This window comes from Thermobia domestica, chromosome 2, assembly GCF_964235325.1.
Source record: "Thermobia domestica chromosome 2, izTheDome1.hap1.1, whole genome shotgun sequence".
NCBI lineage: Eukaryota > Metazoa > Arthropoda > Insecta > Zygentoma > Lepismatidae > Thermobia > Thermobia domestica.
Genome location: NC_137455.1, coordinates 368,538,663 through 368,566,067, shown reverse-complemented (window position 1 = coordinate 368,566,067; position 27,405 = coordinate 368,538,663). Strand labels below are relative to the sequence as shown.

Sequence of the window (27,405 nt, the reverse complement as noted above, 5' to 3'; positions counted from 1 at the left end):
TAAGACGAATCATGATGAAGACAAGTGAATGAAGTTGGAAGAATAATGGAATGAGAGTAGGAAGTGGGAGGAAAAATAAGTGAGTATAAGGAACTAAGAGGAAACGAGAGTACCCCGAGAAAAGCTATGGATCAGTGTTGTCCACCATAAACATAATCAGCCAGAGGTCAAACCAGGGACCTCTAGAAGAATGCGCTCTACCACTTGGTCATCGTTCTCCCGTAAAGCCTTTGATAAAGGATAATCAAGAGAAAATATATTTTCTTTTTCAAAAGCTAAATTAAATTTCGAGGATTTAATCCTGCGGCTTTAATTCATATTAAAGAAACTATAAAGGGAAACGTTTGAAGAGTTTAGCCTTTTTAAAGTTTCGGCCGCTAGATTGGTTTCTCTTATATCGCTTCACTCACTCGAACAAAATATTGTGTTCACTGCTCGTCATGACATATCACAAACATTCATTGGACTGCGCGACAATGGAAATTGCCGCAAAAAAGAAAAGACCTGTGATTACAATGAAGTTCAGTGCCCTGATGACGATAGTGGAAACGTTTGTCCCTATAACGTAAACTTTTCTCTGGAAACGCAAGTTTATCATTGCAAACTGTAGGTTAAGCTTTTTGTGTTTTGTACGTCGCAGCGGTTATCAGCCGGTATACGCGTTCAAAGTATACTAGGGTGTTTGTATTGACTTTGCGAGGAGGGAAGGACTGTAGGGAAGAGGGATATGTACCAGATAGTCACTTGGTAAAGGTGTGATGGGATTGCAGTGACTTGCATCTGTCAATTGCTAGTGGAATCCAGTGGCGTCCGGTGGATTGTGGTCTCGGGTGATGCAGTACGTACGAGTGGAGATAGAAGATGTAAACTGGACTTATTGATTAATCAGCTTAACTTTAAATACAAATACTATGTGGCATATGAAAATAAATAAAATTCTGTTATAAAAACAACAAAAAAAATTAATGTAGAGAATCTTATCATGTTACTCACCATATTTAAATAGAAGATTCATTCTTCTCTCTTTGCAGCAAATCTGTCTATTGCACGCTGGTTAAAGTCTGGTATACCCATTATCAGGCCTTTTTCAATAGAAAACAGCCAATGCTGATAACCTTTCTTGAGACATCGAATTTCTTAAAAATGTCTTAATTCTTTTCAATACGGAAAATCGCCTTTCTCCTTCAGCTGATGTCATAGGTACAGTTAATACCAATTTCATAGCTTTGTAGATTCTTCTAGATTATTTTGGACAATGAATTCTAGCAAACTCACAGCTTCCGACAGGGATCGAAATTTTTCTGCAGTGTAGGTTCGTGACAGAGCTTAATGTTGTAGAAAAAACTGTAAATTGAACACACTTTATTGACAGTTTCTTTCGGAAAATTTACAACATGCTCTGGTGAAAACAATATTACTACCATAAGATGTCCTGTCAATTTAAACCGGGTTCTAGCTTTGCAAATTATAACATCACAAACTTCTTTAGCTTCTCTCTTTCAATCTGTGCTGTTGCTCTTCCTCTTTTTTGTTTCGCTCTTTGTAGATTCTATTCTCTTGCTCCTGTCATCATCAATTTGATTTCTTATTGCATTAATGTTCCTTTCAAAGTTTGAAATCGCCAGAAGGGTCAATTTCTCTCTTTTGAAGCTATACAAACAAAATTCTACAAGTGGCATTATTTTGCTGAAGAAAGATAATAAAAAATTGAAGTGGTGCCTGATAAGGATTTTTTTAAGCCATCAGCCTGGTGGAATGTATTTGCATTTTTCTTTAACCCATCGTTTGTATCTTAATCATGCACTGGATAAGGTCTTTTTTATGATCAAATACTGCATTCGCACGCCTAGACATAAAATTCAAACGAGTATTACTTGCTCGTGGTAACCGTTCTTGAACTATTGAATCCAAAACTCACTGCGGTTCTCTGTGGGCTACCAGAAAAAATGTGCAAATACTTTGTAAAATAGAAAGGAAGACTTTTACATTTCTATTTACGGAAGCAGCTTTGCTCATAATCAAATTAACGTGATGAGTATAACAATGTATATAGTCGGCACTAGGAAAAGTTTCTTTAACTATTGCTTGTACCCTCCCAGAAGAAGCAGACATAACAGATGCATTGTCATAGGTTTGTGCAATTAATTTGCTTGAATTACCATGTAAGCCTAACCTTACGTTTTTTTAATTCTGCAAGAAAATAAGAAGCTAATGTTTTAGCATTGTGCTTTCGTAGTGAAATAAACTTCCAAAAACGTTCTACTGGTTTGCCCTTTACTACGTACCGAAAAACGATAATAATTTGAAATATATTTGAGATGTTATTTGTTTCATGGGCTATTAGCCAGAAAATTAGCTTCTTTAATTTCATATGTTATTTCTTCCTGACAAACCTCAAACATTACTTGTAGGAGCTCATTCTGGATCGTCTTCGATGTCCCTTTAAACACTGTAAATTTTTCTAAATGGTTTTTCTTAAAGCAACGTCTAACTCTGAACTGAAACGTACTAATCCTCTTAATACTCCCGGATTGGAGGACGAGTCAGGTTCGTCGTGCCCTCTTAAAGCAAGTTCCGAAACGCAACATAAACCTGTTGTAAGTTGATGTAAGGTTTGTAAGTTGTAAACCTTATATCAGTATTTTATAAATGCTTTTTAGAGACTTCAAAGTGAATCATAATTGTTCTAGTCATTATACATAGCAGTTTTAGAACTGTGAACAAATCCCAGTTTGCAGGGAAGTATGCAGGGGGCGGTTCTGGGACTCTAAAAGCCCACTCCCACTCCCACTCCCAAATCTAGAATTTCCTGTACATTTAGTCAAATTTTATGGGTGGTTTTACAAATTTAAATAAAATTAAAGTCATATTGAATTTGCATCTTTGAAGAGCTTTCAAACCCTCAAATAGCTTTGGACCCTCCCGAAAGAAATTCCTACGTACATGCCTGCACTTTAGATCTAACAAGAAAAAGTCGGACTTTGGTAAGTGAAATTTGGGACCATTTTTGCTAGGTGATAGTGGATATTTAAAGAGTTAATATTACAAACTGGGAGAGCGCGATGGCTAAAAATAACGGAGAAAAACCGTCTTATTGTTTTCTACTCGCCAATATATCGTACGACGCACAAATTTACTAAGTGACGGCGTGGCACACTGACGAAAATCTGCAAATTAAGTGCAAATTATCTCGGGTTCGATTCCCAATCCAGTCAAACTTCCTTTTTTTTTTGCTTCAACCAATAAAGTAGTCATTTGTAACTATAAATAAAATATTAATTTACCATATATTCATAATGATTAAAACAATAGAAATTTTCAAACCATTTGTAAAGTCTTTCAATATTTCATGTTAACTAGCAAGAAAATTTAATCAATTCCGTAAATATACTGATACCACGAGTTGTATTACGGTTACGACAGTCATTGTGTAATAGATGTTCTTGACGATTCGCGTCTACATCTGTTGAGAGTGTGCGAATTACAAAGGATTTCAGAAGCAATTCCCCTTTGCTAATACTGGATGTTGCTATAACCAAAAGAAATCTCCCCTTCATTCCCCTTGCAATTCGCACACTGTCTACAGATGTAGACACGAAGCGTCAAGAACAATTTTTACACAACGATAGCCGTAACAATAATATTTACGGAATAGATTAAATTTTGTTAATAGTTAACATAGAGCATTGAAAGATTTTACAAGTGATTTGGAAATTTCTATTATTTTATTCATTATGAACATATGGTAAATTAATATTTTACTTATAGTTACAAATGGGTACTTTATTGGTTGAAGCAAAAAAAAAAAAAAAAACGAAGTTTGACTCGATCGGGAATCGAACCCGAGATAATTTGCACTTAATTTGCAGATTGTTTTCACTGTGCCACGCCGTCACTTAGTAAATTTGTGCGTCGTACGATATATGTGGCGAATAGAAAACAATAAGACGGTCTTTCTCCGTTATTTTTAGTCATTGCGCTCTCCCAATTTGTAATATTAACTGTTTAAATGTGCACTACCATCTCGCAAAAAATGGCCCCGAAGTTCACTTACCAAAGTCTGCCTTCTCGTTGTAAGTACAATAGGATAACTTTTTGATCTCACCTGCAACATAACATGCATCTCGATCAGAAGTAACATCACATGTTGATTTAAAGTCGGGTGCATGAGGTAGGAATTCCCTATCCCCTATCTTCATTACAAGAAGTCGTCCTTTTTTGAATTCTCTTAACATTCGTGAGGCACACTCATCACTGCCATAGATCGTGGATGCGTCCAACCAACCTGTCACCTGATTTATCTGAAAGGACAAAATGAAATAGACAGAATTAATATTATATCCGCTCTTAAATATTTTCAAAGAAACGCTAATTCCCAAAATATTTGGACTTGTTTTTGATGGTTACGACTTCTTAAGATGCATGGCTTCATTTTAATAGAAGTCGAAAAGAACACTTTTAGTTTGGGTTGTTTTCTTACCACTAGATTGCTCTATTCTTCGGTACACTTTTCTCCTCTAACTTTTGCATATAACTTTAGCTTTCAAAATGTTTAACTCATTAAAAGTTGTGGATTATTTTTTTCTTGTCTGACAGCTATCTGTCTGAGACCTATATATCTCTAATATGATGCTACTACCCAAACACGTTTCAGAACACATGGAAGGTAAATCACAACACGTTCATTTGTACCATAGATAATTCGCCGTGAATGAATTGAAATATTGCAGGGTCAATAAGAGTGAAATGTATACCTTTCTGATTGAGATTGTTATATAGTATTTACTGGATTTGAGCCCAAAGACAGTCATTTGAGTTTTGTTTGAACTTAAGATGAGCTTCCATTTCAGATGCTATATGATGGCTTTATCCAAACCTGGTTGTACGGGTTGATTAATAGAATTCACACAAGATTTCAACGCTAGGTAAGCGTTATCATAAAACATTGTAGTGCATACAGTGAAGGCTAAGGTGGAGGCATGTTGTCTACATAAAAGAATATATCGCACACCCGGTGGAAGAATGTTACAACTCAAAAAAATGGAAATTTTGAGTTATCGTCGCTCAAAAGAGAATAGAGAAAAAATACTTCTTCTACCTGGTGGTATTTTCTTATGAACGTAACTAAACAAATTAACCTATAGGTGGCAGAAATATCAGTATTCCAGGTGTCAATTTTCGTACAATAACAAACTTTAAAAGTCATGTTCCCTCAAATGTGTAATTTTGGACTTGTAACAGTCTTCCATCGGATGTGCGATATAATAGAGGTCCCAGAAGAGAACATTGTGGCACACTGGCGCTGAATTGAAAGGAGCAAGATTTTGCTATATTGATGTGAATGAAAGCCTGGCGCTGATTTAGAAAATTGACAATTAATCGTACATAAGAATGAGGAAGCAGAAGTTTTAGTTTATAAATTAATCCCTCATACCCAACAGAATCAAACATCCGTACAATATCAAAGGAGATCAAAACAGAAATAAACACTTATTTAAATGGTTGTCAGAAAGGGTAGAAACTCTGAATAACTGGTCACTAGTTCTATAGGATGAGCGGAATCTAGCCTGATTGGTTGCCAATTTTTCTACACTTGTAGGTAGTCAATAAATCATTTTACTAAAAGTCGTTCGAGTGTCTTACCAAACACGTTAGTAAGACTAATGAGTCGGTAAGATGATACAACAGTTGGATCTTTGCGAGTTTTAGAAAAAAACACATTTATTACACTTTTCCATTCTGTAGTAATATAGGCTAAGGATGTGTATTCTTCGAGAAACATCTTACCTGGAAACCTCGCCTCACACACCTAGAGGCTAATATTTGTCGCCATTTTAACCTTTTACGAATCCTTAATAGCATCATATCAATATTAAGGTATACTGTATACATATAAGGCTTACTGCCCACTGGCGACAAAAGATTTACGCAACTAACTGGTCGCTGTCGTCTACAGTCAGCAACTTTACGGAGAGAAAACATTTTTGTTGCCACACCCTCGCTCACTGGCGACGGGGACATAAAAGTTGCCGGGCATTTGGTATTACAGTTTGGCGGGGTTGGATACAGTACTATGGACCACGAAGAATGTGCTATTGCTTTTCTGCTAATGCTGAATTTAAGAAGATTAAAACATGAAAAACAAATACATATTTTCATACATCTGACACGGGAAGGTCCCAAAAGTTGTCGCAAAAATTGGATTGCCACATAGGACATCTGCCAGCATCATGACAAATGAAAATGAGCAAAATTGAAGGTGCTATGGACCAGATGGGTAGGAGCTACGGGAATTCAAAATGTGAATATCCAAAAATTATAATCATGGAATTATGTAGGTTGAAAGTAAATATCTTGAGAACCGTTGAAGCAATCAAAACAAACGTTGCACAATGTAATGAGAACAAAATGAACTATCAAAAACCATAATCAGTGTTGCCATAGGTAAAGCAGTGTTACCAACTCAGCATAAAAATATTTTGTTTGAAATAGGACATATACAAGTGTGCACAGATTTAAAATGCACAAATATCACTAAACTTAACACCGAGTGTAATGGTACTGTGGTGCACGCTGTTGGAGTTATGTGTGCTAAAAATGTACAATGGAGAATTCTGATACTATGTGGCAACATATGATAATAAAGGAATCTGGGTTTCATTCTATGAATTTAGTTCAAATGCATAACACCGATAGTATAAGATAGCAAAATGTCAGCAGTGTCAAAAATGTTGATGCATTTGAAAAACGAAATTGGGTGATGCCATATTTACGTCCTGTGTCAGCTCCAAATCTATATAAGATGGACCTATACTATAAAGTGGGATCCGAATCACAATAAAAGAGAAAGATAAGAATGAAATGTAAGGTGAAAAGTACAACAAAAGCATGTCGAAGGCGGGATTAGAACCCGCGATCCCTAATATGTTGGTTAGCTAGCCTCCTAGACTACTCAGCTATCCAGGCCGACTAAAAACGAAATGAGGTAATAATAAAATAATTATAGTATATTTCCAATGTGAATATATTAATATTACAATGTACAAACATAATCATATTATATGTAGGAGAGGAACTAAAAAAATATGTCAGTTAACACGAAAGACATAAACCAAGAAAATAGTCTTCCAAATATTGACAAGATAATCTGCAGAACCAGTTTACAGAATTAGAAAACACGTGTTTCTTGCCTCGTGTGTATCATTTTGGTTTCGCGAGTTTTCTGCTTATCCACCGGTGCTACAGAAGTATAATCCGAAATTATCACTTTTTTTCTAATGCACTCCTTTATTACTCTTTATTGCCACATATCAGACTTCTCCATTGCAACTTTTAGCACACGTAGCTCCAATAGTGTGCAACACTGTACCATTACACTTCACTGTTAAGTTTAGTGATAATAGTCCTTTTTAAGTCTGTGAGCACTTGTTTATGGTGCTATAAACAAAATATTGTTGTGCTGAGTTGGCAACACTGCTTCACCTATACCAACACTGTTTGTTATTTTCGATAGGCCATTTTGTTCTCATTATATTGAGGAACATTCGATTATTTTAACGGTTTTCAAGATATTTACTTTAAACGTACATAATTCTATGGTATAATTTTTTGGATACTCAAATTTTGAAGCCCCGTAGCTCCTATCCTTCTAGCACCTTAAATCTTGCTCGTTTTTATTTCTCATGTTGCTTTATCCGATGTGCTAGTGGCAGTCAGATTTTAGTGACAACTTGTGACACCTTACCGTATGAGATATCAGATTTACAAATTTTGAAACTCTAGTTGAAATATGTGATACAATGAGCAACAATACCTGCAGTCAAACATCAGATCAATGTTCTGAAACTATAACTACAGAGTTACAAGAGTGCATGTTTAGTAACGGTTGATAAAACTAATAGTATTTGTAATAATAAAAGAATACAAAAATGTGTATGTTTAGAAGAATTGAGTGAAAAGAGATTAAATTCGAAAGAAAAATCTAAATCACTCCAGTGCGACAGGACAAAATGTTCTAAAATATTATGGCCATTTTTCTCGTGAAGCAAACCGACACAGTTTACACAATCGCTGGGTTTAAGCATTTAACATACGATCGCCAATACCGATGGTTAAATAAATAAATTAAGGCAAGTAAAATAAGACCCGCTTGGATGAATTTCTAAGTGTGCCTTTTGACTAATTTCAGAACGCTGAATCCAATAGAACTCATTTTCTTAACATTGTCCATTCATGGAGAGTCGAGAAAAATAATCTCAAAATTGGGTGGATTGAGCGTCTTCAAATTAGTACAAGAGGTCTATGTATCCCAGTGTGGGCACCTTTAGCTTTCTCATGAGAGATAGTTGTTTGACAATTCACACTCGGAATAAGCATGCATTGGTTTCCGGGTCTGTTGAAGGTCTATAAGTTCAAAGCAGGACATGAGTGTCCTGCAAATGATGTCTTCGACAGCGGGACCCATCTGAAATGCAGAACTAAATAATTTGAAGAGTTTAATAATACGGGCGGGGGAAGGGGCTCAGAAGACATACATAACATTATTATAACAAGGTCTTCTAAAAGGTTGTTGCAATTTTCAGAAGTAAGGGCCATGGTTCCACAGCAAATTATTCTAATTACGCCAATGCTGTCAAACATTTGAAGGTAGCGTGAATGAGTGACAAAATAACAGTTTTGTAAATAGCTATAATACGAACGGGAAAAATTATTCGAATCAAAAGATAACAATAAGAACGAAAATATAAAACGAATAGAAATAACTAACAAAACGAAACTTAGAGGCAATCCGACAATACTGTACCATGATTGTACTGTCAGATGTTCTGCGTATAGGAAGAGCAAGAGAAATGATACTGACAACATTTTATAGGTGGAGGTTGACGATTCAAACACCCATGTTCTCTATTGGGAGATTAAATCGCTAGCTCAAGATCAAGCTTCACGATTCCTTGCAAACACTTACAACATTTGTCAGTCTTTAATCTTGTTTTACATGGGGCTCCGAGCTTTTCTGTGAGAAATGAATATACATATTACGTCCAGAAACCTAACGTTGGTTTCTACCTATTGAATCCATAAAAAATTTACTTTCCTCGTTCTTTCCGCGTATTTTTCATGTGTTAAAAGAACTATTTTTATACTTACATTTGATTTTTTTTTCCATATTTCAAATGGAAGGAAAATTGAGAATAATAATTTTATCTCTATTTTTTCTAGTTGTGGGAAATCAATAACAGTAATAGTGTGTAGTATGACAACAATATCCAATTATTGAATAATGTACCTACCTGTGTTATTATTATTATTATTATTATTATTATTATTATTATTATTATTATTATTATTATTATTATTATTATTATTATTATTATTGGCTGGAAAACTCATTCCAGTTTCTTATAACAGTAAAACACACTTCCTCGCACAATTTCTTCCTTAAATTTATATCTGAATATTCTTGCAAATTTTTTTTTTTAACGTTGGGTGTTTCTATAATTCTTTAATTAATTTTCCATTGTCTTCATTGCTAATTAAAGACATGTTAGATTCCATTGCAAGCATTTCATTTTACGTGCTGCAAACAGAACAAACTGTTGTGCGAAAAAAAGTAGAAAATATATTTTTTTAATCTCCTAGCTTGGTGGCACCTCGGCACTTTTCTGTTGCCGTCGCTGAAGTGAGCGGACTCCCATAACACTGAATGCAATTTTAGCTGTTATGCAACTATTCCGTCTCCGAGTTGTTGCCCTGCTTGGCGACACCTCGGCAACTCTTCTGTCGCCGTCGCTTCAGTGAGCGGACTTCCATAAGACTTACTGCATTTAGACAGGGCAACAAGATAGTTGCCCGACAGAAAGTTGCCAGTGAGCGGTAGACCTAAGGTCTTTGTACGCCCAAGAATCGCATACGGTCATATCGCCTCGTTGTCAGCAACCCGACTTTCTACGAGCGCTATGATGTTCCCGAACGACACGCCTTACATATGGTCTACTCCCTTCCTCTCGATACTCCTACTGCTAAAATATATATTTGTGCGCTATTTCCAACCCTTTATCTGAACCTCTATCACCTGCGCCAACGCTAAACCCAAATACGCATCGATCTGGGACATTCAATTGTCCATGAGTTCCTAGACCAAGTTCCAGCTTTACTACGCTATGCCTACTCAACACTGGATTACCTTGCTATATAGGAACGCATCGATGACATAGACCGATATAATCCAGACCACCGTCTCTACCACATACAGTATATAGTACATATGAACTAAAATATTTCATTTTATTTTATTTAAACCAGAAGTGGAAAAAATTTACTACTATTTCTGGTTTCACTATGCATTTCCATAGAGCAAAAACGGTAGAGAGAAACTGTTATCAATATTTTTGATGAAGCATCTGTCAAATATATTTCATCTCCGACTTTATTCCTCTAATGCAGGGTTTCTCAACCGGGCGTCGCGAGAGGGTTTCATGGGGGTCGCGAAGATAAATATCTAGAGGCTTTCTCCTAGGTCTGCAACTTGAGAACGCGTTTTGCTGCGGTGGCAGAAACCCATGTTCCATGGTTTAAGATCTTATTCGTTACTTTAAATGAAAGATGAATATAGGCAGGAGGTAATTTGTTTCATGAATGCAAGAACGGATATGCTTTAAAATACTTCCATTGGATTTAGTATCCTGAAGTTACTGTACAATGTGGGATTAGGAATTGAAGCAAGCGTGACACTGTTATCACTAGCATTACCGATATTCAAAGGTTCCAATGTGATCATTATTGTTTTCATGAAATGAAATGACCTCCTGCCTATATTCATCTTAACGTTCAATTTAATGTTCCACGAATTATGTTCCTGAAGGGAGGCGAGGATTAAATTAAGTGAATGATGATGGAAGAATCGGTTGAACGATAAAGTAGGAGGGACCGGGAGAACCCCGAGAAAACCCATGGGCACGATGTTGTCCACCACAAACTTACTAGTACAGGGATCGAACCAGTGACCAACGTACCAAAGGTAAGCGCTCTACAATTGAGCCACTGTGACAATTCATTATTTTCATGGCCGAATAAACGGTTATATTTAAAAACTAGCAGAGTACCTGTTCTTCGAATACTTTTTCACTTTGGACATAAACAGCACCAAAACCGTTACCAATCAACTTAGGGTCCCCTATAACTATGAATTCGATACTAACATCGGTCATTTTAATTATTTTTACATGTCATCATTCCTCTTTAGAAGTACTAATGAGGGCTGAATTGGGATTTAAACGGCATCGGAAGTGTTACTGTTCGTCTCAGCGACACCGAAGACAATAGATTTAACACTAATATCTGTCATTTTCAATGATTTATATGTATATAATCCCCTACCCCTTCACATACCCTAAGTTGCACCGTCAAAGTGAAATGATAAAATCTATCCCAGGTTAGAACCTCATCTATGCGGAAAATTTGATGGAAAAAAATGAAATGAACTCTTTGAGTTTTACGTCCCGCGGTTGCCGGTTAGGCTAAAGGAGACTGTGAATAATGAATGAAATGGTGATATGAAGAAAGTAGGTGGAAACGGGAGAACCCCACGAAAACCCATGCACACGGTGTTTGTCCACCACAAAGTTTACTTGGCGGGGGCTGGGATCGAAGACGGGACCCCGAGCACCAGAAGTGAACGCTCTACCACTGAGCCACCGCGGCCCGGAAATGTGATGGAGATCAGTCGGGTGGTTCCAGAGATTAAGAGTCACAGCTATAGTCAATTTCAATTTTATAGTGTAGATATTATCTTACTTCTTACCTGTTGAGCAGGTCCAAAATTGCAGTTTTCAGTAATTCCTGTCGTAGAGCGGACGAAGTTCATGCATCGTTGGCCATATTGAGAATAGAATGGGTCATCAGAAGGTATTTGAATCGGGAAACAAGCAGGATGTTCATATTTAGCATCTAGTTCAAATCCTTTCGAAGTGCAGCACACAATTCCACTCTCGTTCTGCCCTTTAAAAGTTAGAAATTCAGGGTTGTTGTTATTATTATTATTATTATTATTATTATTATTATTATTATTATTATTATTATTATTATTATTATTATTATTATTATTATTATTATTATTATTATTATTAGAGAACGAATTGCAGGGGTTCTGAGGGTTTTTCCTTGAACACGGCTCAATAGCTGACAGTACACAGTTGCATTAATCATCGGATCAGCTGCTAGCCGTGACTGATACACGATGCCGCGAGCATTTCACACAGGAGGACCTTCTCTTCCGGTGTAGTGCTGGTTTCTGCTGTTTCGGAACCTTTTCATTGGATGCTAACCAATCATGACGGCGCCGTGCGGCTTCGTATAGGAACCACTTCTCATCACATGTTAACATCCTGTTCAAAAATGGCTCCTTCCTAGGACGAGACAGGAAAGAAACACAGGTGTGTGCTCACGTTGCCTTCTGACCCGGAGTCAATCATGTGGGAACTATCGACCCAACTTGTAGTGATTCCCAAGTTGATGGAGATAATGTCGATTGGTTTCTCCACTTACACTGAATTGCAGCTACAGTTCATCTCTTGTCTGGCCACTGTTCGCCTCAATTGCTTCCTGAAGACATTCATTTTGTACATGTGTTGGTCTTTGGGCACGTGGTTCGTCTTCGAGTGTTTCGTCACCGTTAAACTTGTTAAACTACCGCTGCACTGTCACAACACCCTCACCAAAGGCCTGGCATACCTGCAATGGCGTTTGACTCCAGTTTGAACTCGTACAGCATACACTCCCTTCTGAGACTATGTGGAGGTTCCAAGTTCACTCTGTCCTTACGCAAGTTCACGGTGTAACTGAACTGCCACAACCAGCTAATATGTTGAATATACGCACACCAACAACTGCCCTTCAATTTATCTCCATTTGCATTCAACACACGGTACGAGTACCAATTGAACACAGACCTCCACAAAAAGCGACAGAACTATCATGGTTACCCTTATAGTTAATTTTTGTTATTGTTGCTAAGTTTATTGAAATAATAATTTTTGTTTATTACCGTCGCTATATATATAGGGTAGGAGGAGATTGTCTCATTTTGAGATATTAAACCTTGAGACTTCTATGTCCTTTTGGGCCGCAGTTGATCTTCCCCTCCCTAATATTAATAATCTATTTCGCACTCTGATTATTATTATTATTATTATTACTCTAACCAGAAATAACATCTCGAAAAGAGTTTATGTTATTTTTTTTTTTATAAAAACGAAGCTCAAAAGCCACATTAGTATCTTAAAATGCAATTACACACAGTACAAATTTGAGACTTGCGGTGGTGGAAGATCTGCTTAAAAAGTTTCTCAGGTATATACTGCTTGGTGAATTTTTATTCTGATCATTACTATGAGTCGACGTGAATGGCGTACGAAGAGATGGAACTTCTTGTGCTTCAGTTCCTCCAGAAACTGTTTAGAAAATCAACATTTTCAAATGAAAGGACTAAAAAATGAATAAAAGGCAGAAAAATATTAATTATAGATAAATTAAGTCTTACCCAAAAGATGATGACTGAGAATTTACTAGTATTTTTAGGGTCAATGCAAACAAGTGTTAAATTTAAAAAAATGAAATTAGATTCAGAAGGTATGAGGATGAAAACGCTTTGTAAAACGAGATAGTGCAACAGGAAACGACGCTGTTGGTATTAACTTTTGAACACGGCGACAATCTAGGTTCCAATTGTTTCAATTCTTGAGTTGTCAACAAACTGTTTTTTTAAACATTCAAAGAAAACTTTATTACCTTTGATGGCATAGGAACACTGTCATTCATTCTAGCTCTAATTGTTACCTCAGAACTGTTAGTGTGACCTATATGCTTTGTAAGACCGTTCAACGCAACGAAATTGAAGTTTACAGTTTACAAGAACAAATAAAAGTGATAAGAAAACCTGTTCGTAATTTTGCGCAAAATACCGAGTTTCTCTAACTGTTCAAAGCTTTGCAGAAACTAGCAGCATCGGGGTGTGTAGGAAATATTCTTTCTTACACTCAGTGAATATCGATTCTTAGTGAGTTAGAATGAAATATTCTCTCTTGCACTCAGTGAATGTCATTTCTCAACGAGTACGTAAGGAATATTCTCTCTTACACTTAGTTAATGTCATTTCCCAACGAGTGCGTAGGGAACATTCTATCTTACACTCACTAGTCAGTGAATGTCATTTCTCAACGAGTACGTAAGGAACATTCTCTCTTACACTCAGTGAATGTCATTTCTCAACGAGTGCGTAGGGAATATTCACTCCGTAAGCATCTTTTTTCAAGGAGTTCATAGAGAAGGCTTTCTCTTATACTCAGTAAAGATCGTTACTTAGCGAGTGTGTAGGGAATATTCGCTCTTGCACTCCGTGAATATCATTTCTCGGAGAGGGAATAAGTTTGTGGATACTTTTGGCTTTCTTAATAGTGCGGAGCCTTATTGCTAAATTTTAGTTATATGGTGTCTAAAATGTTTCGTGTTTAATTAAGAGACCCAAATTCGCTGTAATAGAATTGTATAAGGTATTATGATACCGTATTGTATAAGGAAAAGCAAAGATTGACAAATAAACTATAATCGTTAAACAACTTACGTATTCTAAACGGCGGATTTTGCACTAAATCATGGGAAATAAATTGACCCCAGGACATTACAAGGATCGTCTCCGCCTCAGCAGGTTTCCCGGTATTGTTTTGAGAAATCTCTGTGCTGACTACTCTTGTGCTTGGCAGCTGTCCACCGTCTTTAGCCACTCGTGGAATAAACAATCCTAAATTTAAATAAATAAATAAATGAATGAAAACTAAATAAATAAAATTAATTAAATATGTGTATCTAGCTTAAATATGTAACAAACAAAAGATAAATTAACCATTTTCAAAGATAATTATTAAATGACTCAAATATTTTTTGACCTAATTCATTTCAATACTGTCAGAAGGATTGAAGTTTACTTGTACTTCCAGCAGCTAGACTATATGAAACTTGAATATACAGCTTGATATAAAATTCGAACAGAAAGAGATTCCACTGGGAATCGAATCCAAGTCTTCTTCACAGAAGGAGTGTATACTATGATATATCAACAATGGAGATCTACGTATTTCTTACTATTTGAGCTATTTTTTGGCGTGAATGATGTTTGAAATATAGTCAGTATCTTTCCATACGCCATTGACAGCATTATATCTTCTAATTTGCTATGGTAATAACTTCGCAAACGTTTTCTTTAGTGTGGAGAGCGTTTACCTCTGGTGCCTGGTTCGATCCTAGCTCGCGCCAAGTGAACTTTTTGGTGATCAAACACCGTGTAGGTGGTTTCCTCGGGGTTCTCCTGTTTCCTACCACTTGCTTCATTCCACCATTTTCATTCATTTCTTTTCATCATCGTTTCCTTTAGCCAAGCCGGCATACGCGTTGGACGCTAAAACTCAAAGGTTTATTTCATTTTCTTTTTAGTGTAAAAACGTTTAATATGGCGGAGACCCAAGCTACTAAAGTTCATTGTTATATTTACAATATTTCATTGAGTAAACATTTGGTAGCCTTCATGTCTTAATACTTGTGTTCTTATTTAAGTGTTTGAGAAGAAACTCAAACAATGCTGAGCATGATCTATGGTAAACATTATCTGGAGGATGCTATAGTATGAATTCCATTTGAAACTTTCATCCGAATCTATTTCTCCCTTCACACCAGTTCTGTTATTGTGAAGATATAATTTCATATTTACTGTATGTTTGCTCTCCCAACCCCATATTATCATTGCTTCGCTGAACAAAGCAGCAGAAATGCTAGATTCCTATCTACTTTCATTAGGATTGGTAAACGTACAATGCAAAGAGAAATGTATTTATTTAATTGGTAACATATGGTGTAGCTGAGGGAGATAATCTACTTATATCATTTATTTATCTTTCAGGAAACCTAATCCGAAAGGTATAGTGAAGTACTTCCAAGATTTACGTGGTAAAGCAATAGTAGAAGTAAACCTACATTCAATCCAGTGATTTAGAAAATTCAGTTAATAGAAAGTAGGAAAATTTAACGCACTCTTAAATTTTCGAAGAAGTGCATTGATATACACCTTAAATTTGGGAAAGTGAAAACAAATACAGTAGAGCGTCGATTATCCGAACAGCGGTCAACCGAACGACCGCTTAACCGAACTGTGCACTCGCTCGCACCTGTTACTCTCCTACCCTACCGTCCATCATCCCCCTCACTCCCAAACCAAGTTTCCCACAGTAGTCGCCGCACTGAGCCACCGCTGGCGGAACATTGCTTCTAATGGGGCCTTCATAAGGCGCTGCTGACCGGCCAAGCCGCCAGTCGCTGTGTTTCAACAATCAGCACACTTCTGTCGGTTTGGCACTGGCTGTAGACGTACAGTACAGTACAGTTCGATTATCCGAACAAACCAGTTTTCCGAACACCCATGTCCCTCAATTACTTCGGATAATCGACGCTCTACTGTATTGGTAAATGTTTTCTAGGGCACAAATATATATCGTCCTGTTTATCACCTTCTATGGGTAAAAAAATTACCAAATAAATAAATGTAAGTAATACTAGATACCACGTGATAGGTTATTAACCTAATTTCTCTTCTTTTTATGAAGTTTTATCCTGTTGTGTGGCTATTTGGCTGAGTACATGCCTCTATTCTCTTTTGTAGGACATAGGTACATTGATGCTGCCTTCTCGAAATTTCGAAGCAGTGTGTTGGCCCACCTTTAAATTTAGGAATTGTCAAAAAAAAAATACAATTCGGCAAATGTTTTCTAGAACTTGAATACTAAATAATTCTATGAATTTTGATGGTTCTTCCTATTTCTTCGAATAAAAAGTTGCTACAATATTAGTATTGAGATGTGCTTAGATTATTGACATAATTTATCTTCTTTGGTGTGTCTTTACTGCAACATACGGTTATATTGTTGCGTACAGGAGTCTATTCTCTGATATAGAACATAAGCACATTTTTGCTCCATTTCTAACATTTTTTGAGGAGTATGTTAGCCCATCCTTTAAGACTCAAAGTGTGAAATTTTAAAAGTAAATCAATAGTTTACGATAACTAACCTATCAGGTTTGATGCTCAAAATTTGGAGTTGGGGATAGAGATCAACGAATCAGATTTCGCCAAAGATAACTTTTCACTAATGACTAGATTCCTGTACTCTTCATATGATCAAATAATATAGTTTCTCATCTTCGATAACTAAAAATCCCACATAAAAGCTTTGATCACGGAAGGGATCAACCTAAAAATCCCAAATCTCCAGAAGTAAAAATCCAAGTCCTAGAGAACAAGCACCAATTTTGATTTCTTTGACAACTCCTAAAGTCAAGGATAGACCAATGTACTCATCTCGAAATTTGAAAAGAGTGTCTCAAGACAGTCATATTCTATTCAAGAAAAAAAATGAATGTTGTCATCGGTATGAACTTATATTGATATAAAATCTTTTCTTAGTAAACTTTGTGGGTTCACATTCTAAATCCCGCCTTATGCTTATTCATATCTACCGCCGAAATTCAAAATTGCAAAATATAAAATCCTACTTACGTATAGTACTGACATTTTTAATCATAGAAGAATACAAGGTAAACCAACCTAATTTACAGAGTTATATGTTTGAGTCATAGAGAACATTTATCATATTGTATTTACAACTCTTAAATTTATGGGTGGGACAACACACCCTTCCCAAAGTTTGGAATAATACCATAAATAGACAACTTCCGTATCCCTACACTTGAACAAAGGCGAAATATGACAGATATGATTTTTCTCCATAAAATAGTACAAAAGGAATTTGAGGATGGTTCATATGTACCTTTCTGAAAATTTAGAACGTGAGCCAAGGTACTCTTGCCAAATCTAGAGGCATTGAATGCTACGGCAGAATTGCCAGGGACGAGTTTCGTGCCTCTAATGATGATACGGACGTAATAATGGATGATGAAACACGTATTTATATGAATAGGTATCATTTTATTAGAAGCATGTTGTACTTTGAGTCTGGTGACATTCCTGTTCTTGAACCTGTAAAATTTAAGTTCAAAACGAAGTTTCCACAGAAACTACTCATCTGGATGGCAGTAAGCAGAAAAGGTCATTCCCGGCCACATTTTCATTTGCAATCAATGGGTGCAGTTAATCAAAATATACATCAAAATTAATGTATTGGAAAGAGACTTATCCCATTTATTAACGAAAACTATCCGAATGATGATTACATCTTTCAGCCTGATTTAGCTTCTTCTAACTATGCAATAGGAACGCAGTAGCTACTTGACCGGGAGGGAGTGCAGTTTTTGCACAAAGAGCACAATCCACCAAAAGTGCCACACATCTATCAAATTGAGAAATTCTGGGCTCATTTTAAAGCAAAGATAGTTCAGCCAGCACATAAAAAAAATATCATATTTGGAAAAACGAGCCCAAAAATAATACGTCAATTCAGTGCAAACTACTTCGAACAGCTGATGTGTAATGTGCGTCTAAAAGTCAGAGTGGCTGCTTATCAGAGTGTTCTTTCTGTCACTCACTGTTTTCATTAACTGATTTCATATCATATCATTGTAGAATATCTATTGTGTTATCAAGATAAAAACTGACGCTTCATGTACAAGTAAACAAAATACTGCAATTCAAAAATGTGTCTCATTAGAATAAACAGCAGGTTAGGTTAGAGTACAGTAAAGTAGGGATAAGTAGGGTCGCGTTAGCTTAGGGTTAGGGAAGTTTGGACCCATTTTGCTAAATTAATAGAGTGTAATTTCTGTTCTCTCCTTGAGGATACCAGATGGAGCATCTTTGTACACCTGTAGCAATGTTCAGAATACAATTCCTCGTTACTTTTGAACAATCCAAGCATGCGGTAACCTTGCGCGAAGTATAGTAGATCCTTCCTCATCCCAAATAGTTCCATGTTTATAACCGATTATAAAAAAATAAACACAACTTCCGCATCATTATATATCGGACACACAAGCTAGCAAATTATCCGTTTTTCCTGGTAAATTTTCAAAATTTTGCTAGAAGCGTACGACCAAGTTTGGAACTTAACCCTTTACATTCTTCTTACAGACACGCACAAGCGCAAACACACCCACACAAACACACATACGTATATAACAGTATATATACTGTATGTTAAACTAGTTTCACAAGACATTGTGTGAAAAAAAATCTTTTGTTTCGGTCGTATATGACGCAAATCTTTCTTATGATTCCCAGATATTTTGCACCGCCCATACGCCGATTGTACATAATGAATATTGCCATGAAAAGTTCATAACAATGCACCTATTTTATAAAACAGCATGAATTTTGTACGCAATTAACATATTTACTCATGTAGCTTGGGATAAATTAGTAAGAGGAAAGAGGGTGGGACAGTCGTTGATTCCTGTATGATGCTAGTAATTAACTATACATTTTTAATTGTATGACAAGAATTAAACATAATTTAGAATTTCATGGGGTAGTTGTGAGATTCTAGAAATTTAATTTATTTCGAGAACTATGTTTTACTCTCAGACATGCAGTAGTTTCTACAAACAACGCGAACACATTAGGGCAAATTAACAGAGACAATGTTGATTCATTGATCTTTAGGTGTCGTGACTCTAATGTTGCTTAGAAACTTGCTTAGAAAAGAGTATTTTTGACAAATAAGTTTATTCAAAATGAATTACATCCTGTACCGAAAATAATCAAATGAAATTAAAAGCTGTTAATTCTTACCATCAGCATACTGCGCCGGTAACAATCTCTGCATCGTAGTCTGTGATTGACCCCATGCTGGATGTTTAAGATTGTTACAGGAGCCATCAATCGTTCGGTATATCGAAGAGGAATTGCAGTTTGGAGGCAATGGACAGAGAGACTTGTGTTTAGTTTCCTTAACACTATGAGTGGATATTTTATTAATTAAATTTTTTGTTGTGTTAGTTCGAGCATTGGAAAGCCTGTAAAATCAACAATTATACGGGGATATAATACCTTAATACAACTTATCACAGAGTTAATATGAAGTGTTGAGATACACATAACACGGCAACTACACCATGAATCAAAATGAGATTACAGTAATAGGTTAAAAAAAATTGGTAAATGGAAAATAATTATTCATTAAGTTTACTAAAGATAGAATACTCATATTGTACCTACGTGTAATTCTGAAACAATCGTATTTTATGTTTGAAAATAAATTGCTATCATTCTCTGATACTACAGGTCAATCACATACAATCTTAGCAAATAAAGAAGCTTAATCAATTACTCTTAAATTCTTTATGCAGTAGACACTCTTTTAACTATAGGAAACAAGTCTCGATCTGTAACACTTTGCCGAATCAGAGAATTAAACTGTCTTCCTTTAAATGCCGAAGCCAGAAAAATCCCTGCAATATTGCGGAAGTAAAAACACCACGCCATCGATGCAGGAACTGAGTATTCGAGAACCGGTAAGAATACCTATATGAGGTATTTGAAGCCAGAACTGATGCGTATTCTTAAAACCAGTAGTGCTTTTGAGAAGAGGGGAGTGCCAAAAAGAGAAATTAGATTATTGTATTGTGCACTACTGGAGTAATAGGAACCCTTTATGTGTCAGATTAATATATGACATCTCACATTGATCATCTACTAGAAATAAATATATTAAGAACCATTTTCAGTTATAAAATAAGTCTTACCAACCGTACATTATCTTACCGTAAAATGCATAAATACTCTGACGTAAGAGAGATTGACAAATGGAAAAGGAAGAATCAGAGTTCCTTGCGAAAATTTGTATCAACGAAAAACAAACCCGTAGCAACCGCGTTGGGAAATCAGTGAATTACTCTCAGATCTGAGATGAATCTGTCATTATTATGCTATAATAATATCAAGAACCACATATACAGACAAATCTATGATATCTCTTCTTGTATCACAATTTGCATTTCGAACAGTGTTGCCACAGTCCAATCTCTGGAGTGGGCTGAAAAATAGTACCAAATTGAAACAAAAAGGGCTGAATTCATTATTTTGTACTACTGTAATACATGGCTCTATAATAACACGAGACTAAAAGAGTTGAAGTTCTAGAACACTCCCCCCCCCTCTCCCAAGAGTGCAAGTCGAGAAAGTACTTTTTAAAGAATACTTTTTAAAAACATCTAAATAAGAGGAACACGAACAACCTTGGAAGTAGAAGAAACTTTTGTTGCGCAAAGGAAGTATAACAGAGGCCGCAAATTAAATGGGAAAACAATTATCATCTTCGGTATGTATTGTAACGAAACCAAATGCGCCTCTATTTCAAAGTGACCAATAAATCAAAACGGTATTATAGCCATATATGAAAAAATATAAAACTAGAAACAAATCAATCATCTCCGAGTGCGAGTGTACATTGCAAATAATAACATATTATAATATAAATTATTGCACTTTATTCTCGCCTGTTTCACGACCGAAGGAGGATAATAGACTGTAAGAAGAATATAAGCTAAGTAAACTGACATTTGTAAAAATATGTACAACTGGTCCAGGGTCCTAGAAGCTTGCCTGAAAGACATCAAAAGGAAAAGATGTAGAGAAAGTCTTACTGACACTTTTGAATATGTGACAAGTATTTTTAAATGGTGCTGAATTCGGTAGAAATGTACCAAATGTTTCACAAAAGGGGCTGAAAATGACAGCGTAGTACCAACGGTCCGACGAATGACAAAAAGGGCTGAATTTGGTACAATTGTACCAAGTGTGGCAACAGTGATTTCGAAACCAAATTTGACTGCATTTTTAATTCTTGAGCACAAAAAAATTATTTGCTCTTAATATTTACATGTCATTTAACTCCGTTGATGATTGAATGCTAAGTTACAGAAAATTGATGCTACATATGTATTTCTTACATGTTACGTTCCGTTTCTGATTAATTTCTGAAATAAGTTTACACAAAAGAAATGAGAAGCATTAAAACTATATTTTTACTATAACAAAAATTCAAGAAACCATATTGTGGGGACATCTCTAGGTCCGTAAGTTAAAAATCTTATTAAAGGTGATGCTAACAAGTTTCCAAAGAAATAATGGTCAATTCTCGTGTGTTTGGTTTTGGAAAAAAAAAAAAAAAAAAACATGGAAAAAGTTTGAGAACTATACGTAACTTTGCACTGAAGAAAGTTATTTTGTAAACATTTGATAATTTATATTTCACTAAGGTGTAGCTATAACTGATTTTATACAATAAAGAGTTTTATACGTAATTAATTTATGAAAGAGAAGAAAATATTTTCTCTCTTTAAGCTGCTAACATTAACCATAAACATTTACACACTTTTAGCTTTTAAAAATGCATAAACATCTTTCCTTCAACTTTAGCTCTAATCTCTTTCACCATAGTTATTCTGCTCTCATTAACAGGTCACTTGCTAAACAATACAAAGCCTTCTGGCTTTATGGCTCTCTGCAAAATTCTTTGATTTGATTTAAATCTATTGTTTTCTATTTCGCTTCTTCTTGTCGTTTTTGCTTTTCCTTCTGCTATACATTCTACCATCTCCTTAATAACCCAAATAATGTTCTAACCACTAGAGAATATAGAAGGACCCTTTTTCTTGGATTGAGATTGGGACTGATTGAATCTTGGACAATAGACTGAAAAGAAGAAATACAAATTTTACATCAAAAACGGGAAAATGTGGTGCAATATTATATAGATACTTATAGAAAATAATGGAAACACCTTTAGACTGGACACATAGTGAGTTGGTAATACTAACAATAGGAGATCATCGGTACGTCAGGAGGGATAGTACGAAGGCGCACGTTGAAGTAGGCAGATGGCGGATGCAAAATGTTAAAACTGTGAATTTTAAGGATACTATATTGTGGATGCGATTTTAATAGACGCAAGTGCATCGGGAAAAATGAAATGAAATCTGTAAGTTTTACGTCCTACTCTTATGCCGACTAGGCTAAAGGAGACGGTGATGATGAGAAATGAAGGAAATGAAGGAATGAAGAAAGTGGGGGGAAACGGGAGAACCCTAGGAAAACCCAAACCCCGGTGTTTCTCCACCACAAAGTTCACTTGGCGCGAGCTGGGATCAAACCAAATATAAATGCACCAGAGGTGAACGCTCTATCACTGAGCCCCGCGGCTCCCGTAAGTATATCGAAGATGCCCAGTAACATGTGTCATGAGGAGAAACAGTGTTCCAGATAATGACGGCTAACAGAAATAATGACAAAATAACGTCGGAAAAGAAACATCAGTGACAAGGGTCACGGAGCATTGTGCAAGATTCATCAAGAACAAGAGAGAGCACAACAACATGGCTGCGAAACTCAGTACCCGAAACAATCTACTGCGATCATCACACTCCTACGCAAGTTACAAAACCTGAACATCTGAGGTCGAGTTGCAAATTTCCAACTGTTGTTCAGCAACGACAACATTTTAGCGAGAAGTGATGCCAGAAAGTGGATTAAGGATGATTCTAAAAGGGCAATATGTACGAAAATCCTCTTTTATCTTATTAAAGACAATAGGTTTTGTTTATAGATGGTAGATGCAGAAAAAGAGGTTATGGTAAGTACTGTCTTCTCCCTACCGTGATACATATCCGTAGCTATTTCCTGCTATTCCGTGAGTCCTCTGACCACACCCTCACAACGAAACAAATCCAGCCTTTTTAGATTGTCATATATTCTTAGGATAAAGATGATGTTTCCGTGAAGTTTTTCAAGTGGACAATGCTCCAATTCAGATTGTTGTATCTTTTGGCATGTGCTTTCATGAACATCGGGATAAACTATACAACACTTTCTGTGACTTGAATATCCTTATACTTCAACACTAAATTATTGAACATCTATGGTCAGTTGTGGAGTTGAATTTCAGGAACAGATACTCTGCTTCATCTTGGCCGATAAACTGAAAGCTGCACTGCATAGGGAATGGTGGAATACTTATTTGGGAACTATTCATGAGGTATACCTTCATAACGAGCATGAAGTCTGCTGGAGTCAAATCAGGCAAATAGTAAGGGCTCAGGAACTGTGACCCTTGTTTCCGCCACACACTTACTCGCAAGAAAAGTTATGTGAGCCAGCGTTGATCTTGGCCACTAATGTTCTGCGTCATTCTTTATTTTTGAGTCGCTGCTTTAGCGCGTTTAACACAAAACTTTATTGCAACATGTTGCTCCATTTTCTCAATACTTACACCGAATAAAGAAACCCTGACATCAAATTAAGAAACACTGACAAAGAATAAAAAACGCTGACATCGATTTAAGAAACACTGACAGCGAACAAGAAAACACTGACAACGAATAAAGGAACATTGGCATTGAATTAAGAAACATTGACGTCGAATAAAGTAACACTGATGTCGAATAAAGGAACACTGACAACGAATAAAGAAACACTGACAACAAATAAAGAAACGCTGACAACAAATAAAGAAAAACGATGATATCGTATAAAGAAATACTGACATCATATAAAGAAAACCTGACATTGAGTAAAGAAACACTGACATCGACTAGAGAAATACTGACAATAAATAAGGAAACAATGCCATTGTATAAAGAAACACTTACATAAGATAAAGAAACACTGACATCGAGTCAAGAAACACTGACATCGAGTTAAGAAACATTGACATTAAATAAAGGAACACCGGAGATAAATAAAATAACACTGACATCTAATTAAGAAACACTAACATGGAATTATAAAACACTGGCAACGTATAAAGAAACACTGACATCAAATTAAGAAACACTGATAAAGAATAAAAAACGCTGACATATTTTTAAGAAACACTGACAGCGAACAAAGAAACACTGACAACGAATAAAGGAACATTGACATTGAATTAAGAAACATTGACGTCGAATAAAGTAACACTGATGTCGAATAAAGGAACACTGACAACGAATAAAGAAACACTGACAACAAATAAAGAAACGCTGACAACAAATAAAGAAAAACGATGATATCGTATAAAGAGACACTGACATAAGATAAAGAAACACTGACATCGAGTCAAGAAACACTGACATCGAGTTAAGAAACATTGACATCAAATAAAGGAACACCGGAGATAAACAAAATAACACTGACATCTAACTAAGAAACACTAACATCGAATTATAAAACACTGGCAACGTATGAAGAAACACTGACATCAAATAAAGAATGTGACAATGGTACTGAACAACATTCTATTAGACAACTCTCCTCGGGTGTTCCAGAACCTCTACGACCGGTCTGGCGAGTGTATAATGTGGGAACGGATATAGTATATGTAGACATCCAGTGTGGTAGCAAATTTTCTGTCATAGTCAAGTATTTTATTTCGAGGTAGCATAGCAATTATTGAACGCGCACTCTATGTAGATGAAATATGAAAAAATATATATTAAAATGTGTCTTATCTAAACTATTAATTTATACTCACCGTTTTAATAAATGGAATGAAGCTTGTATTATTACCATTGAATTCCAACCAAGATCTGTGGTACCAGTAACGGGTTGAAAGAAACTGTTTTCTCCATAAAGTACAGTATGAGGTTTCACGATAGTACCTGATTCAATTAAATACTTCTCCAGTTTTTCAATTTTCTTTACGTCTTTCAATGCATGATTAACTGACTTATCAAACCAATTCTCACTTTCATTTAACTTCTTATGATCATGAAGTGTTCTACCTGAAATGTAATACAAAAAATCACAACACTACAAACAATTTATATAGATATTGTCGTGTCTGCTACAGATTCACTCCACTAAATCAGATCAAGTAAGCTTGTAAAGCATTAGTATATTGTACAAACGGAATTAATATATGGCCACATCATCAATATGGTTATCAAAACTAAATCTATGTATTGTAAAATAAGTAAGCAGTGTTGCAGTATTTGTGGTACAGATTAGTTATTTTTGTAATATGAGCAATGTTGGAAACACTACATTACAGTGTACGATCAATTATGATTTCATGGGGGCTTAAAGATAACTTGTTAGCCACTTACAAATCTATGCTTATCACGTCACTAGCCGAGTTGATCAAATGCCGATTATTGGCGATCGATCGCTATCAAACGACGGTTAAACAACCTGGCTGAATTCCGATCAGTTACGCTTACATTGAAGGGTAATATTTTAGCCACGCGTGGCTACTCAATGCTTATTGTTCTCAATCAAGCGACAAACAAACGATTTTATTAAATTCCAATCAACTATGCTTATCGAAGATTAATAGGTGAACTTGTTAACTCTCTGCAAATTATGCGTATTACGCCACCACGTGCGGTGAGCTAACTGTAATTATAGGCCATCGAACGGGATCTAATGACGATCAAACAAACCGCCTCAATCCAAGTTAATTAAGCTTACATGGAGGGTTAATATGCTAACTTGTTAACTCTACAATTTTGTGCTTTAGCTACGTCACTACGCGTCATGATTAAGCGCTGATTGTTGGCGATCAATCGCAAACGATATGGTCTAATTCCGATCAATTTTGCTTTTATGGGGGGGGGGAGATAACTGGTCACCGGTCATTATTTACAAAACAACATCTTTTATTTGGGGTCACGGTGGCTCAGTGGTAGAGCCTTCACTTCTGGTGCATGGGGTCCTCGGTTCAATCCCAGCTCGGTGTTTGTCCACAACTTTATTGTGGACAAACACCGTGTTTGTGGATTTTCTTGAGATTCTCCCACTTTCTTCATTCCATCATTACGTTCATTCCCCATTATCACCGTCTCTTTTAGTCTGGCCTGCATAATCGTGGGACGTAGAAATTACATATTTTAATTTAATTTATTTTCTCTGTCGTTATATGGTCTCTATACGTTTAAAATGGAAAACGCTCGTATTGCTTTCTGCGACCTCAATAAATACAATGTATAGATAGATAAATTTGTTCTATTCATGTGCGCATTTTTTTTTTTTTTTTTTTTTTTTTTGAGAGGGATTCAAGGTTTGGTGGTGGCTCCAATAATACAGGACACTAAGTTTATGTAGTATTGAACGGGCGTTACTCTACCGCCGAAAAAATAAAGATAAGTAATTTTTAAGTACCTTGACACGTATATATTCTCCCCAAAAATGATAAAATTAGATCATGAAAAAAATAGTACAAATGATGAGAACGGTAAACTATTTTGTCTATATCAAGTATTTCTACTTTAAATAAGTATTAACTTAGTAAGAAAGTGTACAAATTTATGTCCAGTTACGAAGTTATTTTAAGCGTTGGCCCGGACCCGGTAGATCCCCGTGTGTGCACTTCTGGTTCCGCGTAATCACCGGTATAATTTTTTTTTTTTTTTATCTCTTGAAAGCTACTATTTGAA

At 35.9% G+C, this 27,405-nt stretch overlaps 1 protein-coding gene across 1 annotated transcript in view; it reads right to left on the bottom strand.

The window, feature by feature from the left end:
• Positions 1-27,405, bottom strand: part of LOC145679613 (immunomodulatory peroxidase-like) — a 139,917-nt gene that overhangs the window by 98,347 nt on the left and 14,165 nt on the right. The window contains exons 2-6 of the mRNA XM_081750189.1: positions 25,503-25,752; positions 19,784-19,947; positions 14,618-14,794; positions 11,801-11,997; positions 4,106-4,301 (exon numbers count right to left, since the gene is read on the bottom strand). Of these exons, the coding sequence (XP_081606315.1) occupies positions 4,106-4,301; positions 11,801-11,997; positions 14,618-14,794; positions 19,784-19,947; positions 25,503-25,752 (984 nt within the window). The remainder of the gene's footprint in view (positions 1-4,105; positions 4,302-11,800; positions 11,998-14,617; positions 14,795-19,783; positions 19,948-25,502; positions 25,753-27,405) is intronic.